The following is a 12,922-nucleotide window of genomic DNA, read 5'->3' as shown; positions in this document are numbered from 1 at the left end:
CAGCCTTGGAAGCATTTGGAAGATAAGTTCCATCATGGTGCCATCACCCACCCCAAATGAGCCAGAAAGGAGCCTTCTTGCCACCTGCTGTGGCCATGTAATGTCAGCACTCTTGAGGTGTGTTGTTCAGAGCCCCACACAAATCCCTGCTCTCAGCAGGGACAACCCACTGAGGGCCTTCCCAGCATTCTCTTTGCACAGTGAGGTGTCTGCAGCTGCTTCCAGAGCCCAGCTTAGATCCCAACCATCCCAAAAGGAGCTTCAGAAACGCACCTCACGCTGACAGGCTGCCAGCAGAACAGCTACTCTGAAGTACAGTTGCCTTAAACCATACACAAATGAGAATTTACATAGGATAATCCCCTGCGCTCACATCTTATGACAGATTTTAGCAGGCCAGACAGAGCAGGCGTCTCCTTTTAGTACAGCTGTAGTTGACTGCCACACAGCTTTTGGCAAAGTTAGAATTATGTAGAAGACAGAATGCTGCAAAGCATCGAGAAGACCAAAGGGACTCCAGTCCCATGGAAAACCCTAATTTAGTGTTTAAAAGAAACCAGGTAACTTTATCAGGACCATGTTTTCAAACTTTTAGTACATGTCGAGTGCTGTATGCCCAGCAGCACCAATCACACCTGATCACCAGTACAACTACAGCATACAATAATCATGACTAGAAAACATTAAGAATTCACAAAAGCAACGCCGAAGTTCCACCGAGTTGAGCTAGGAGGTGATTAAAAGAGGAAGAAAAGAAAGGTGCGTTCATTGTAGCAGCCCTCACGGCCAAACGACAGCACTCACGGCACCTGCGTTACGCAGGCTAACAAAGATACCGGTGCCCACGGCGCTCCGCTCGGCGCATGCGCTGCGCTGCCGGCAATTGTTGCTCCGCTCCGTTCCAACTTGCAGTCGCCCCCGAGAGGCGTAGGCGCGGCCGGAGCCGGGATGAGAGCGGCGAGGGGGGGCGGCTCATGGGCGCTGTCGCTGTCCCTGGTGCTGGCTGTGGGGTGCGCGGCGCGCAGGTGAGCGCTGCCGGGTCGGGGAGGGGCGCGGGGCAGCGGCCGCCTCCCTGACTTGGTTCTGCTCCTTCCCGCAGCGCCGATGAGCCCAGCAACATGTCCTACGTGAAGGAGACGGTGGACAGGCTGCTGCACGGCTACGATATCCGCCTCAGGCCTGACTTCGGAGGTGAGGCGCCCGCACTTCTCGCTCCCCGGCCCTATGACCGGCGGATCTCCGCCTAACACCGGCTCCCGCTTCCCCTCCCTCCCTCCCTCTCCCCCGCGCAGGTCCGCCCGTCGACGTGGGCATGCGGATCGAGATCGCCAGCATCGACGTGGTGTCGGAAGTCAACATGGTGAGTAGCGGCGGGACGGGGTTGCGGGGCGCCGAGCCCTCTGCGTTATGGCGCCGCCTGCCGGCCGCGTCGCAGCGCCGCGACAGGTTCGCGTCCGGTCTCCGCCGGCAGCATGAATTCCGCGCGGCCACCTGTAGCGGCGTCGGGGCTGCTAAGAGCAAGCCCGGATTCGGGGCTGTCTACCGCAGGGGAGAGCACATGCTGCACAATAGCCGAGCACGTCGGGGTTGCTAGGAAAAGCTATTTGCGCTGTTGGCGTAATGTTTGCATGCTTAAGCAAGCACTCCACATGTGCTCGCTGCCGTGTTCGAAATGCCTGCAGCAGGTCTGAGGGTCTGGGCTCTGCTAGCGATGGTTGTTCACACGGTCAGCAATTGAGTTTAGAAATGTTGGGGTTGCTTGGCTGTAGCTGCACAGGGATAGGTCGGTTTGTTTTTGTGTGTATTTGCTTTTTTAATGTAAAATGGCACTGAATAAAAGCAGCAAAAAGTAAACAATATGAAGCTTCTGCAAAAACAACCCTTCCCGTAGAAAACTGTTGTAGATTAAATGCACAACCATGTCCCCTCTCCAGCTATCAAAATTAGAGAAGTCCCCAAGGTACAGGTGTAAAAGGAGTGTCATTTGATTTCAACTCTGCTGCTGAGTTCCAGCTGACTAGAGATGCAGGCTTGGAGGGCAAAACTATGTACAGTGGTTGCCTCGTTCAGTAGTCTTTTCCCAGAAGAAACTGAAAAATCATCAGTTACAATTTTGAACATTTTACAGAAATGAAGGCATTTTGCTCTCTCTCTTTTCTTATGTTCGGTCTCATGAAAATCTAAGATGCTTTTTTTCCTCTTTTTAGCTAAAAGAAGCTTAAAACCTTATATTTCCATTCTGATCATCAGTTTATTTCACACACACAAAAAAAACGGGGGGGGGGGGAGAAAAAAAGTAATATATGCCTGTTCAAAGTAATTTTCTCATGTGTTTGCTTCATATAATAAAATTAACAGTTGTCACACAAAAAAGAAGAGAGATGTTTTTCTCTTCATGCTCTTCATACAGGGTTCTTTCTTACTTGTCACTGCTAGATTTTTTTATACACCTAACAGAATCTGGAGGGAGGAGTCTGGCCACTTTGCATGGAGCAAACTGGACTCTGCAGAACATAAAGAGAGCATGATAGAGGTATCAGCTCTTGGAGTTCCTGTTGCTACTTTGTACTCTGGTGGTGGTCATGGTAGGAACTGTTCAGATGAAGCAGGGAGTTTCTTTAGGTCTGAACAATCGAAGAACAAACAAACTCCAAACTATTTCTCCCACTCTGTAACAGAATCACTGCTTCTGCAAAATGGTGTACCCTGGGATAACCAAATACTGCCAACACCATCACCAAAATACCTGCTCAGAAAAGTCAAGTGTCAACACCTGAAATACTGTTAATTCAAAGGGGAGTAGATCTGACAGTTTCCAGTAGCAGTGTCGAGGGGTAATAATCGCGTAGCACTGGCTCACAGCATTTTTGCTTAGCTTTGAAGGATCCAACATGCACCCCTCTTCTCCCTTCCAAACCTTGCACAGCCCTTGGGAAAGTGTAATTTGTTTTTTAATTATGGAAAGTTGTATGCTGGATGTTTTTAGACTGCTAAGAGGGGCAGCTTGACTAAGATGGGTCAAAAAAATCAAAATATTTCCATTACATAAAATGCCACATCTTTCCCAATGGAAGGAAGCAACCATTCCTAGGTAAGGCCAGAAGACCATTCTGTTCAATCAGTCTCACACAGGAGTAGCAGGGGCAGTTGTCTCATGCCTGTGCTCTCCTCAGTCATGTAAAACCTAATTTTCAGAGTGACAGAAGCAGCTGTTCCAAATCCTGGTACACACTGATGGGGTTAAACTTCCTATTCCAGTTCCAGTGCTTAGATAAGAGTAAAGATTTTTACTTTATCTCTGTACCTCTTCAGTGAATTAGATGAGAATTTGTCTTGGCTGTAGGCTGTCTGCCAAGTCAACAGGCAGATTTGTATGTACAAGTCATAGTGTAAAAAGTTGAAATATAGTCAACAGAACTATTGTGAATTCTGTGAAAACCAATAGTAACAACTGTTCAATCAGGCAGCTTGTCTTCCTGTAGCCTCTTCTCTAAATATGCTAAACTATTCTGAAATATTCTACTGAATTGTCTTACATGAAACAAGCAGGAGAACTAGGATGTAAAAGACCTAATGACCAATGCTCTGTTCAAAAGCTACTTATTTCCAAATATAAAATAAGTTTTAATCTCTTTCCATCAGATTTTCCCATCCTTGCTACAATAATTGGGATTTATAAAGCATTTGCTTCCAAAGATATAAAATGATTCTTCGCTTTGTTTCAATTAATGACAGTTCACCTAATTTTCATTCATGACAGAGTTCCCTTAGAAGATTTCTAGGGACTCACACGAATATAGTGATTTCATTAAGAACCTCACTATTACTGAATCTATTAAATTTCTGTGATATGCATTGTCTGGTTTATCATGATACCTTTATGCTATTAAGAAGAGATGTGTATTGCACAGCAAGAATGAACATGGGCAGCACGATTCACAGTAACTACCTTCAAGATCCAGGGCACGCAAGCGAATCAAATGCTCTATCTACTAGAAAATAGTTGAGAAGTAGCTGGAAAAAAAACCAACATCACATACAATACATGACGATTTTCTCTCTAAAATATTTTTTCTACTGAGCAGGTGGTCATACCTTTATCATAGTGAAAAAGTAGCTGGAAAGTGCTTGGAAAACCAATGCACTTGAAAAAGAACCTTTTATAGAGAAGTTGAGAGAGATGCAAAAAAGTACTCACATTAGTTCATTTTGGGAAACTCTGTACTTAACCTACCATACTGATTTGACACTGGTTTGTGTGATACCAGATTGCAGTTTTATTTCTGAGCAAGAAGAGGGAAAAAAATGTTTCATTGTTCTTTGAAGTGAGTGATATAATTTTTTATCTTCTTCACACCCAGTATTCTTCCCATGCTTTCTCCTTGAGAAGTCTGTCTCATATACTGTCAACATACCTATTCAAAAACATGTGACTCAGAAATAATTTAGTTTAAACCACTCATTTTTACATCCTTTTGAGAAACTGATGATATCCCAACTACATCTTTTTTTTGTTTTCCATTCATTTCATGTGATACCACCCTTGGGGGGTTGGACTCGATGATCTCTGGAGGTCCCTTCCAACCCCTACAATTCTGTGATTCTGTGATTCTCTCATATTCTTTTATCTTTCCTGCTTTTATGATTATACGTAAGAAACTGAACCAAGAAACAGAATTTATCTTCTGGTGCATTTTTGATACCTTGACTTATACTGAATGAGGAAGTTATGTTTTGTGGCACAGAGCAGATCCATATCATGACCCCATCACTGTGATAGATTTGAGGAGCAAAGTGTCTCTCACAGCACAAAAGCTCCACTGCTCATGTTGTCAGAGTTTACCTCACTTTTCCTGGAAGCAATGTAGTGCTTTAGGGCTGCTCCCAGACCTACTGTTGAAACACTAGTTTACGCTGCAAATGAAATCCAAGATCGAAGCACTTTCTGATGCTACTTTGGAAGTTTATAATCAGTCTGAAGGCTCAACTACTTTAGTGCATTCAGGTCACCATACTTTGTTCAGTTTGGGTAGTGAACAGTTCTGCAAGTGTGGAAAACTGAAAAACAAACTCCTGTGACACCATGACCTATATAGCAAGGGTCATCTTTATCTTTAGCGTGGATCATTCTGGAAGGCCGCATGCTTTTTCAGTTTGAACTTTCACAGAGTCATTTTCCACATAGCAGTGTTGATGTGCTTTAGTTCTTTTGAGATCTTCACAAGTTTGCTGTTCACTGTTTATCACCAATGCAACAACACAATTCACTTCAAAAAAGACAGAAATCAGTATGTACAGAAAAGAAATAAAGCATGTTTCAGAGCATCCTGTGATCATCAGGAATCCAGAATTAACATCAGAACCAAGCAAAATTAATGAAATCTTTGAACAAATATCATGTACAATGTGACGCAGAGGGTTATGGATCCATTCAGTATAAAAGGCTGTTGGCATCCAGGGCTGTGTGACCAAAGCACAGATAGTAGGTCAGGGGAACTTATTATCTCTTCTTGGTGCTCACTAGACTACATTTAATACTGCATCTGGTTCTGGGTCCAGCCCAGTTATGTGATGCAGAACTGATGATAGTTCAGTGGAGAGCAACCAAGCTGGGTTGCTTGCTCAAGGATCTGGGACTGTTCTGTCTGGAAAGAAATGGTTCTGAGGGCACATTCTCAGGATCTGTGAAGAAGTTACGGAGAATATAGAGCCAGACATTTCACAGAGGTATGTGCCATGATGGGAGATGCGAAGTGAAACCAAAGAGGATCAGAGTTGGATGTAAGGAAACGATTATTTTTTATTCTGTGAGGACAGTCCAGGAAACAAACTGGATGCTCGGGGAGATTGCAATTTACATCGTTGGTAGCCTGTAAGACCCAGCTGGATCAAACCCAGAGCAACTGGGTCAGACTTCATAGCTGAGTTACTTTATTTTATAAAATCATAATTGTTTACTGCATTCGGGAAACAAAACTCCCCTTGATATTAATAAGCATTAATTCAACATTAGTTGGCTGCGCTTAATTCCAAGATCTAGGACTATCACACAAGACTAACTTGTCAACATATGCATATATATAGGCAAATGTTTTCAAATTTGCCTATAGATGAAAGGCAAGCACATAGATGCCTCTAGAGGTTGGAATAATAGAAGTGCTTCCTATTACTTGAAGGCTGAACCTGTAAATGGCAGAAGGTATTCTCTCTCAGTAGTTACCTACTGAATCTTACAGAAACTGTGTTTTGGTTCAGGATATGCAAAATTATCATAAACAAGCAAATAACAGTTTGGAAAGATTCTTCCTTTGATTTTTTCTTTTCATAGTAATTTTGTATCACAGAACACCACCACTGCAGCAAATGCACTGTGGCACATTTACAACAAAATGCACAACAGCTTCCAGAAAGTTATTCATTAATATCCAGCACAACTGCTTATATTAACTACCCCAGTTCTAAAGGTAATTTCATCTTTTCAATTCTTGTTGTATATTTTTAGACTATTACATATATCTATGGGTTACCACATTTTAGTAAATTCTTATTATTTAGTTCAGGATAAAATCATGTTTTGTATTAGTGAAGAGAAATCAAGAGAAGACTAGAGTAATATTCAAGATAAATATACCACAACGCTGTCCACAGCCCAGGACCCCATTTTAGTCTTCCTTCCCAGGGGCTAGTTTAAGCCCTCAAGCTGAGTAAGGCTTAGAATCACTTTTAGTTTGCCCATTACCTCTGTCAGGCCAGCATTTGTACACTAGACTCCAGCTATTGACCAACTTCTATGTATCCTTGCACGTTATGTTAAGGCACTTATTGCAGGCTAAGGGACTCTTCAGCTGTGTTTATTGACTGCCTGAAGTTTCACACGTTGTCTTGTCCCTTCTCACTGGCTGGGTTAAGTACTGAGAAAGCAGGATATTGGCTACTCTGAATGTCAAACTAGAAAACCATCTCTCTTCTAGGCAATTTCATACCAAAATGAATCCCATTTCCATAGATCCCTTCCTTCACAGCAGCAAAATCTCCTTTATTTGAATCTCAAGTTTGGTACACGGAGAATGGAAAAATCAACTTCTTCTGCTCAGTCAGGAAGGCAACAGAAGCAATCAGATTAATTGCAATGATAATAAATGCAAATCCTCAATATAAATACATCCATCAGACAGTATTCATAGAGATTACATTGATTTTTAAAAGTGACATAAAACTCAACAATTCTTTATGAAAACTTGTGTCCTGCAGTGCAGAAGAAGGGAGAATTACTTTCTAGTTATAGCATGAAGGACATGCAAAGGATTTGAAATGAATATTAATAAGAATGTTCAGCAACTGATTTTTTCCAGCAAATAAGGAAAAACTAGCCAAGTAATAATATATAAAGGTCAGATCATTTCATCACTGTCTGCTTCAAATGTAAGTAATTATGTTAACAGTGAAACATGGAGTGAATGTAGAAATCAACATCCTGAGGTTAAGCAGCGAGGTCACTGTTATTGGATGTCATGTTGGGCTGTTTTTCATTTGAATACAGAACTAAGTGATACTTCAACAAAATTAACAAGTACACAAAAAGGATAAAGTGCTTCATATGACCCAGAAAGGTCAAACATATGACTCAGAAAGTGGTCCCTTCCAACTGAAGCCATTCTATAATCTTAATTTGTTTTTAAAATCAAACTAAACTGAGAACAGCTTCAAGGTTAATATAAGCAATATACCAAATCCTTTTTTTCAGCCTGACAGGCACAATACTTCACAAGTTTCCTTACTTCAAGGTTTAAATGAACTAGCTATGAATGCCCTTCATAGAAAATGTGATTCTCTTATTTGATGTTAAAATCACAGTTGCCCACAGGCAGTTCTTCCAGCTTTCTCAATTTCTTCTCTCTGGACACAGCAGGTGGCTTACCCTCACTACTTAGCTTTTCTCAAGGGTTGATAAGCTCAGTTCTGACCTATGTACTTCATACATCTTTTAGTCCGGGTTTTACACCTGACACCACATGGTATCCTGATACGTCTATAGTGGAGGCAGATCGTATAAACCCTGCAACACCCACATTTCTGAATAGAACAGACAGTATTCACACTTCCCGTTTGTTTAAAGCACATTCCAAGTACGCAGCACAAGATTACAAATGATAGAAAACTATCTAGCTAGTCTGTTGAATTTTAACAACATTTTTTATAAGCTGCATCTTGCCTTCTCATTTCTCCTGAACCTAGAATAAAAAATAAATAAATACATAGGACTGAAACGTGCTGCTATTACTGTGACAAACTGCCAGAAATAGCTGCAAAGAAAAGGACCACACATTTCCTTAATCATTCTCCAAAACACTTCTCCTTCCAGGTCTCACTCCTAAAATCTACAGTTAATCTTATAGCAATGGGAGGCTTGTAATGAGATGGATTTTCTCATCCCATAACTGAAGGTCACATGTTTTCTCCAGATGTTTTGTGCATCTGCATCAAACAACATGCTCACATCGTGAGCACTGAAATCTTCTTGCTTGGGCTCTGTTAGCCTCCACAAACTTCACAGTTCAGTAGCACAAACACACTGAGGGCATTCAGGGTCACAAATGATACTTTAGTAATTGAACTGCCAACAACTCACACAAAGGACTCATACTGTAATTATCATTTCTCTAAAAAGAAAAAACGTCTCTGTAAAATTCAAAGTCCTCCCAAGAACCTGTTGTTTCTTTAAATGAATGTGTAGGTAGGTAGAACAGAGAGCTTAATTAAAAGTTTGTATCTTTATTTTCTTTCTTTTCATTGCCTTTTTTATTCTGATTCTGGAAAGAAGAGAATATCAGAAGCTCCCAAAGTAAGTGTTTGCTTTTATAAGGAGATTGAAGGGGCGCATTTCAAATGACTGCAGAACTTAGTGGGTCTTTTTAAAATCAACTTTATTTTTTACTCTATTGCCTGTTTTCTGTAATTCTTCTAGGCTGTTCTCATACATTCTCTTCTAACTGCTGTTCAAGTAACGCCTGGAAGTAAAACTGAGGAGTCAGGAGAGGAAATAATCACACCATCATTTCTCCCTGACATGTGAAAAGATTCCCAGCCTCAGGGAAGGAACAGGAACATGCTCCAAAGCTACCACCAAAAAAAGACTTGTTCCTGTTTGCAAGATGCCAGGTAGTCTGGGACAACATCTGAAGCTACAGAATTAAGCCTGAAGATTTCTGTCATTCAGCTGGTGATGCTGAATGACAGAAAACTGTGCTTTGTGGAGTGCTGTATTCCAAGCAGCAGCTGCTGGGAAGAGATTTCTGGGATGTCTCATTCCTTATATTAAAGTATGCTGTTTTGAAGCGTAGTGAAACCTCAGAAACCAGCTAAAGGATTCTCAGTTGATGACAGAGTCCAAGGTGGCTACCAGAAAGGTTTTATACTTGAATACTCTCTAAGAGTCCTTTTCTTCTTTCTAGAAGAATTCTGGATCTAAAAGAGGTGCACATTTGGGCTTCTAAAGTTCCTCTTCCCTCACATGAAATACTATCTGTAATTCTGACGGCACTCCAGAAAATATATTAAAATGAAACTGTTTCTAACCCAAAGGCAAAACTGTTGCAAATATGTCCTCTAAGAAATTTGCAGCAGCAATCACTGAATAATCTAGCAGAATAATATCAGACAATCACAAATCACAGAATGGCCCTGGGTTGGAAGGGACCTCAAGGATCATGAATCTCCAACCCCCCTGCCACATGCAGGGCCACTAACCTCCACATTTAATACCAGATCAGGCTGCCCAGGGCCCCATCCAATCTGGGCTTGAACACCTCCAGGGATGGACAGGGCATCCACAACCTCTCTGGGCAGCCTATTCCAGCACCTCACCACTCTCTCTGTAAAGAACTTCCCCCTGACATCCAACCTAAATCTTCCCTCCCTCAACTTAAAACCATTTCCCCTTTTTTTCTAAGCAATAGCTCTGTATTAAGATTTTCTTATGCTGGAGATGGAGAAGGTAGATTAGACTTCTTGCCTATTGAGGCTGACAGTGTCCTTTCAAAAGTGCAGTGCTGGTTTTGGCCAAAGCGGTGTCACACTGAGGTTTGCTGTATCTTCTGCTAAGGAAAATGCTTGATTGTTTGGGTTAGGTCATGAACAAGTAAAATGGAATCTAAAACAAAAAGACAGCTTCCAGAAAGCTGCATTATCACTTAGCAAGATTGAATTGTAAGGTTTTAAATGCCTACAATAGAATACATAGTTTCAAAGCGAAGATTTCAGACTGCCAAACATAATTAAAGACTGGAATAAGTGTTCTCCATTAAAATTCATCAATCCATTTGGCTGAGATGAAGAATTTCAGTTGAGTCTGTTTTAATTATCTATAGAATGAACTGAAGAGACAGCAGTTAAAACTGCTGGAACAGATAGATGGTGTCTAAATATTGTTCAGGATCTTAATCATACTAAAAGAAGAGTGCAGTTATTTCCCCAGCATGTTTTTAATCAGAAGAGCCTTTTAAGCACAGGTGAAATAAAACAAGTACCAGACAGCTGCAGGTGTTCATGCTGAAATATCTCAGGAGCTTCTAGGAGACTGCTCCTTTCCAAAAAGACTAGATGCTGATAGTCCCATTGATCTCAGTGAAACTGCTCATGGGTAAAATTTGTTACATCAGTAGAAGTGCATGTTCATTTTACCAGCTTATCAGTTTCTTTAGCAGTTCGTATGAGCACTCCAGCTCTCCAATTACAGCCGTTTCTAAACCTTTGTTTTGTTATAATTTTCTGTATCCTTAATTTTTGACATGAGAGAATAACCAAGCCTGGAACAAGAACCTTTCCCTGTGTTCTTCTATGCTGATTTATCCTTTCTTTGATCAATTTGCTTGTAAACCATTCATCCTGAATACCAATACACTAGCCAAGGAGAGGTTCATATAGATGAGGTTCAAAGGCTACATAAATATAATATATTGCATCTCACAGACAGTAGAGTTTTGTCACTGGCTTCCTATGAAAGGAGTGAAACATGGGACTAGCAGTCACCTATAAATTCAGGATTTATTTTACCCACTGCACCAGGACTGACTGGAAAAAAAAAAAAAGAAAAAAAAAAAAATGTAAGCTTCCAGAACATCAATAACATGCCAATGCAGTAGCAATTTGAAATGAATCCTGCATAGAAATTCAGCTCGCACTGCCAAGAGAAATGGTTTTGTTTTCCAGAAGCTCACCAATAGTATATATTATTGAGATCTCAAGAAATACCACATTATTTCCTTTTCATTATTCCTAGCAGAAATTTGGAGTAAACAAAAAGGAGAGGATTACAGTTACCAGCATAAGTCAGAAAAATACAGTGTAAGAACAACCTACTAAATAGCAGGTTATTAAACAGGAACCAGTCAGCTTACAGTAGCTATTTTAGCTCTTCTCACCAGCACAGCATGGTTTATCAGAGAGAGAGAGAGAGAGAGATGCTCTCAGAGGAGACTTTTGCACTGTATAAAATTATCAGTTCATTAAGACAATTTCAAATACAAAAGTAAAAATTTAATTCATTCTAGAGAGTCTCATCCTAGACATGGGATCAAGAAGAGAAGACTACAGAGAAGTCTTATGGTGGCCTTTCAGTACTTAAAGGGGGCCTATGGGAAAGCTAGAGAGGGACTTTATCATGGAGTGTAGCAACAAGACAAGAGGTAATGGTTTTAAACTAAAAGAGGAGAGATTTAGATTAGACTGCAGGAAGAAATTCTTTGCTGTGTGTGTGGTGAGGATATGGCACAGGCTACCCAGAAAGCAGGAGGTGCTCAAGGCCAGGCTGAATGGGGCCCCGGGCAGCCTGAGCAGTGGGGGGGAGGAAAGAGGGGAAAGGGCAGCCCTGCATATAGCAAGGAAGTAGAACTGGGTGGGCTTAACTATTCTATGACTTTATGGTCTTTTTTTTGATCATTCATTTTCACAAGTACATTACCACATAAGCATTACTTACAAGCTTTAAAAGTCACAAGTGAGAGTCTCTTCCATTATTTGTAAAGATTAGTGATTTTTTATTTATATATTTGTATTTAAATAAATTAATTAGGATAAGTCCACAGTTTGGAGAAGTATGTGGGAATTAATTCTTTTCCCTCCCAATGAGCATGACCATCAATCTAACAGTGGAGCAAAGCTATCAGAGGAGGTCACAGCTCCAGAGGAAAATATAGTAATTCAGCTAGCTTGAACAGTATGCATCTTAGAATGCAGAAGCCTTAGATTTCACTCTTTGTTCAGCAGGAGATCAGTGCCATCAGTAGTTAAATGTCACATTATAGAAAAAAAGACAACAGACTCAGGATGATGTCTATGGTGGAACCATAAGCCAATTTCAGATCCTTACTCAGACGTTGTGCATGGCTGTGGACACAGAGCAACTCCTCTGGCCCTTAATTTCTCCTCTGTTACAATTCATGTCTCGCAGGGATACTGTGAGAATTAAACTCATTGTGTAAGAGCTTACTTGGACAGTGGACAAGTTTCTGTACACTCAGATGGAAAGAAAAGACATACAGCCTGCAGCTAAAAAAGAACATACCCCCTGTGACCAGTAATTTCAGTGAACCATCATGGCTTATGACCCAGCTGGTCTGCTCCAACATCTCCAAAACACTATTTCTGCAGTACTGACAGAAATTTATTTTTTACTTACTTAGTGAGAAACCCCAAGACAGTGCGGGATGTTGCATGGTAATTACATTTTCCTCAGTGGGATTACTGAATGACATATTGTGATATATCAAGAGGCAACTGTGAATTCAACTTGAGTCAGCGCAGTAGACTTTGCCCTGTACAGTGTGTTTCCAGATGAACAGTGTGAGTGCAAGAACAAAAGGAAGTTACTGGATACGTCACAGCATCACATATCCTTCAGCAGCATTAGATTTCAAAATACACC

The 12,922-nt window shown here is 41.1% G+C and overlaps 1 protein-coding gene across 1 annotated transcript in view; it reads left to right on the top strand.

Annotated features, from left to right (window-relative positions):
* Positions 1-960: 960 nt before the first annotated feature.
* Positions 961-12,922, top strand: part of GABRB1 (gamma-aminobutyric acid type A receptor subunit beta1) — a gene marked incomplete at its 3' end in the record, with an annotated part of 92,680 nt that continues 80,718 nt past the window's right edge. Inside the window, exons 1-3 of the mRNA XM_079534138.1 lie at positions 961-1,025; positions 1,100-1,191; positions 1,293-1,360. Coding sequence (XP_079390264.1) covers positions 1,119-1,191; positions 1,293-1,360 — 141 coding nt within the window. The 5' untranslated portion in view covers positions 961-1,025; positions 1,100-1,118. The remainder of the gene's footprint in view (positions 1,026-1,099; positions 1,192-1,292; positions 1,361-12,922) is intronic.

Source organism: Tetrao urogallus (genome assembly GCF_951394365.1).
Source record: "Tetrao urogallus genome assembly, chromosome: 4".
NCBI lineage: Eukaryota > Metazoa > Chordata > Aves > Galliformes > Phasianidae > Tetrao > Tetrao urogallus.
Note: the sequence above shows the minus strand (reverse complement) of the source record. Positions and strands in the feature narration are given on the sequence as shown.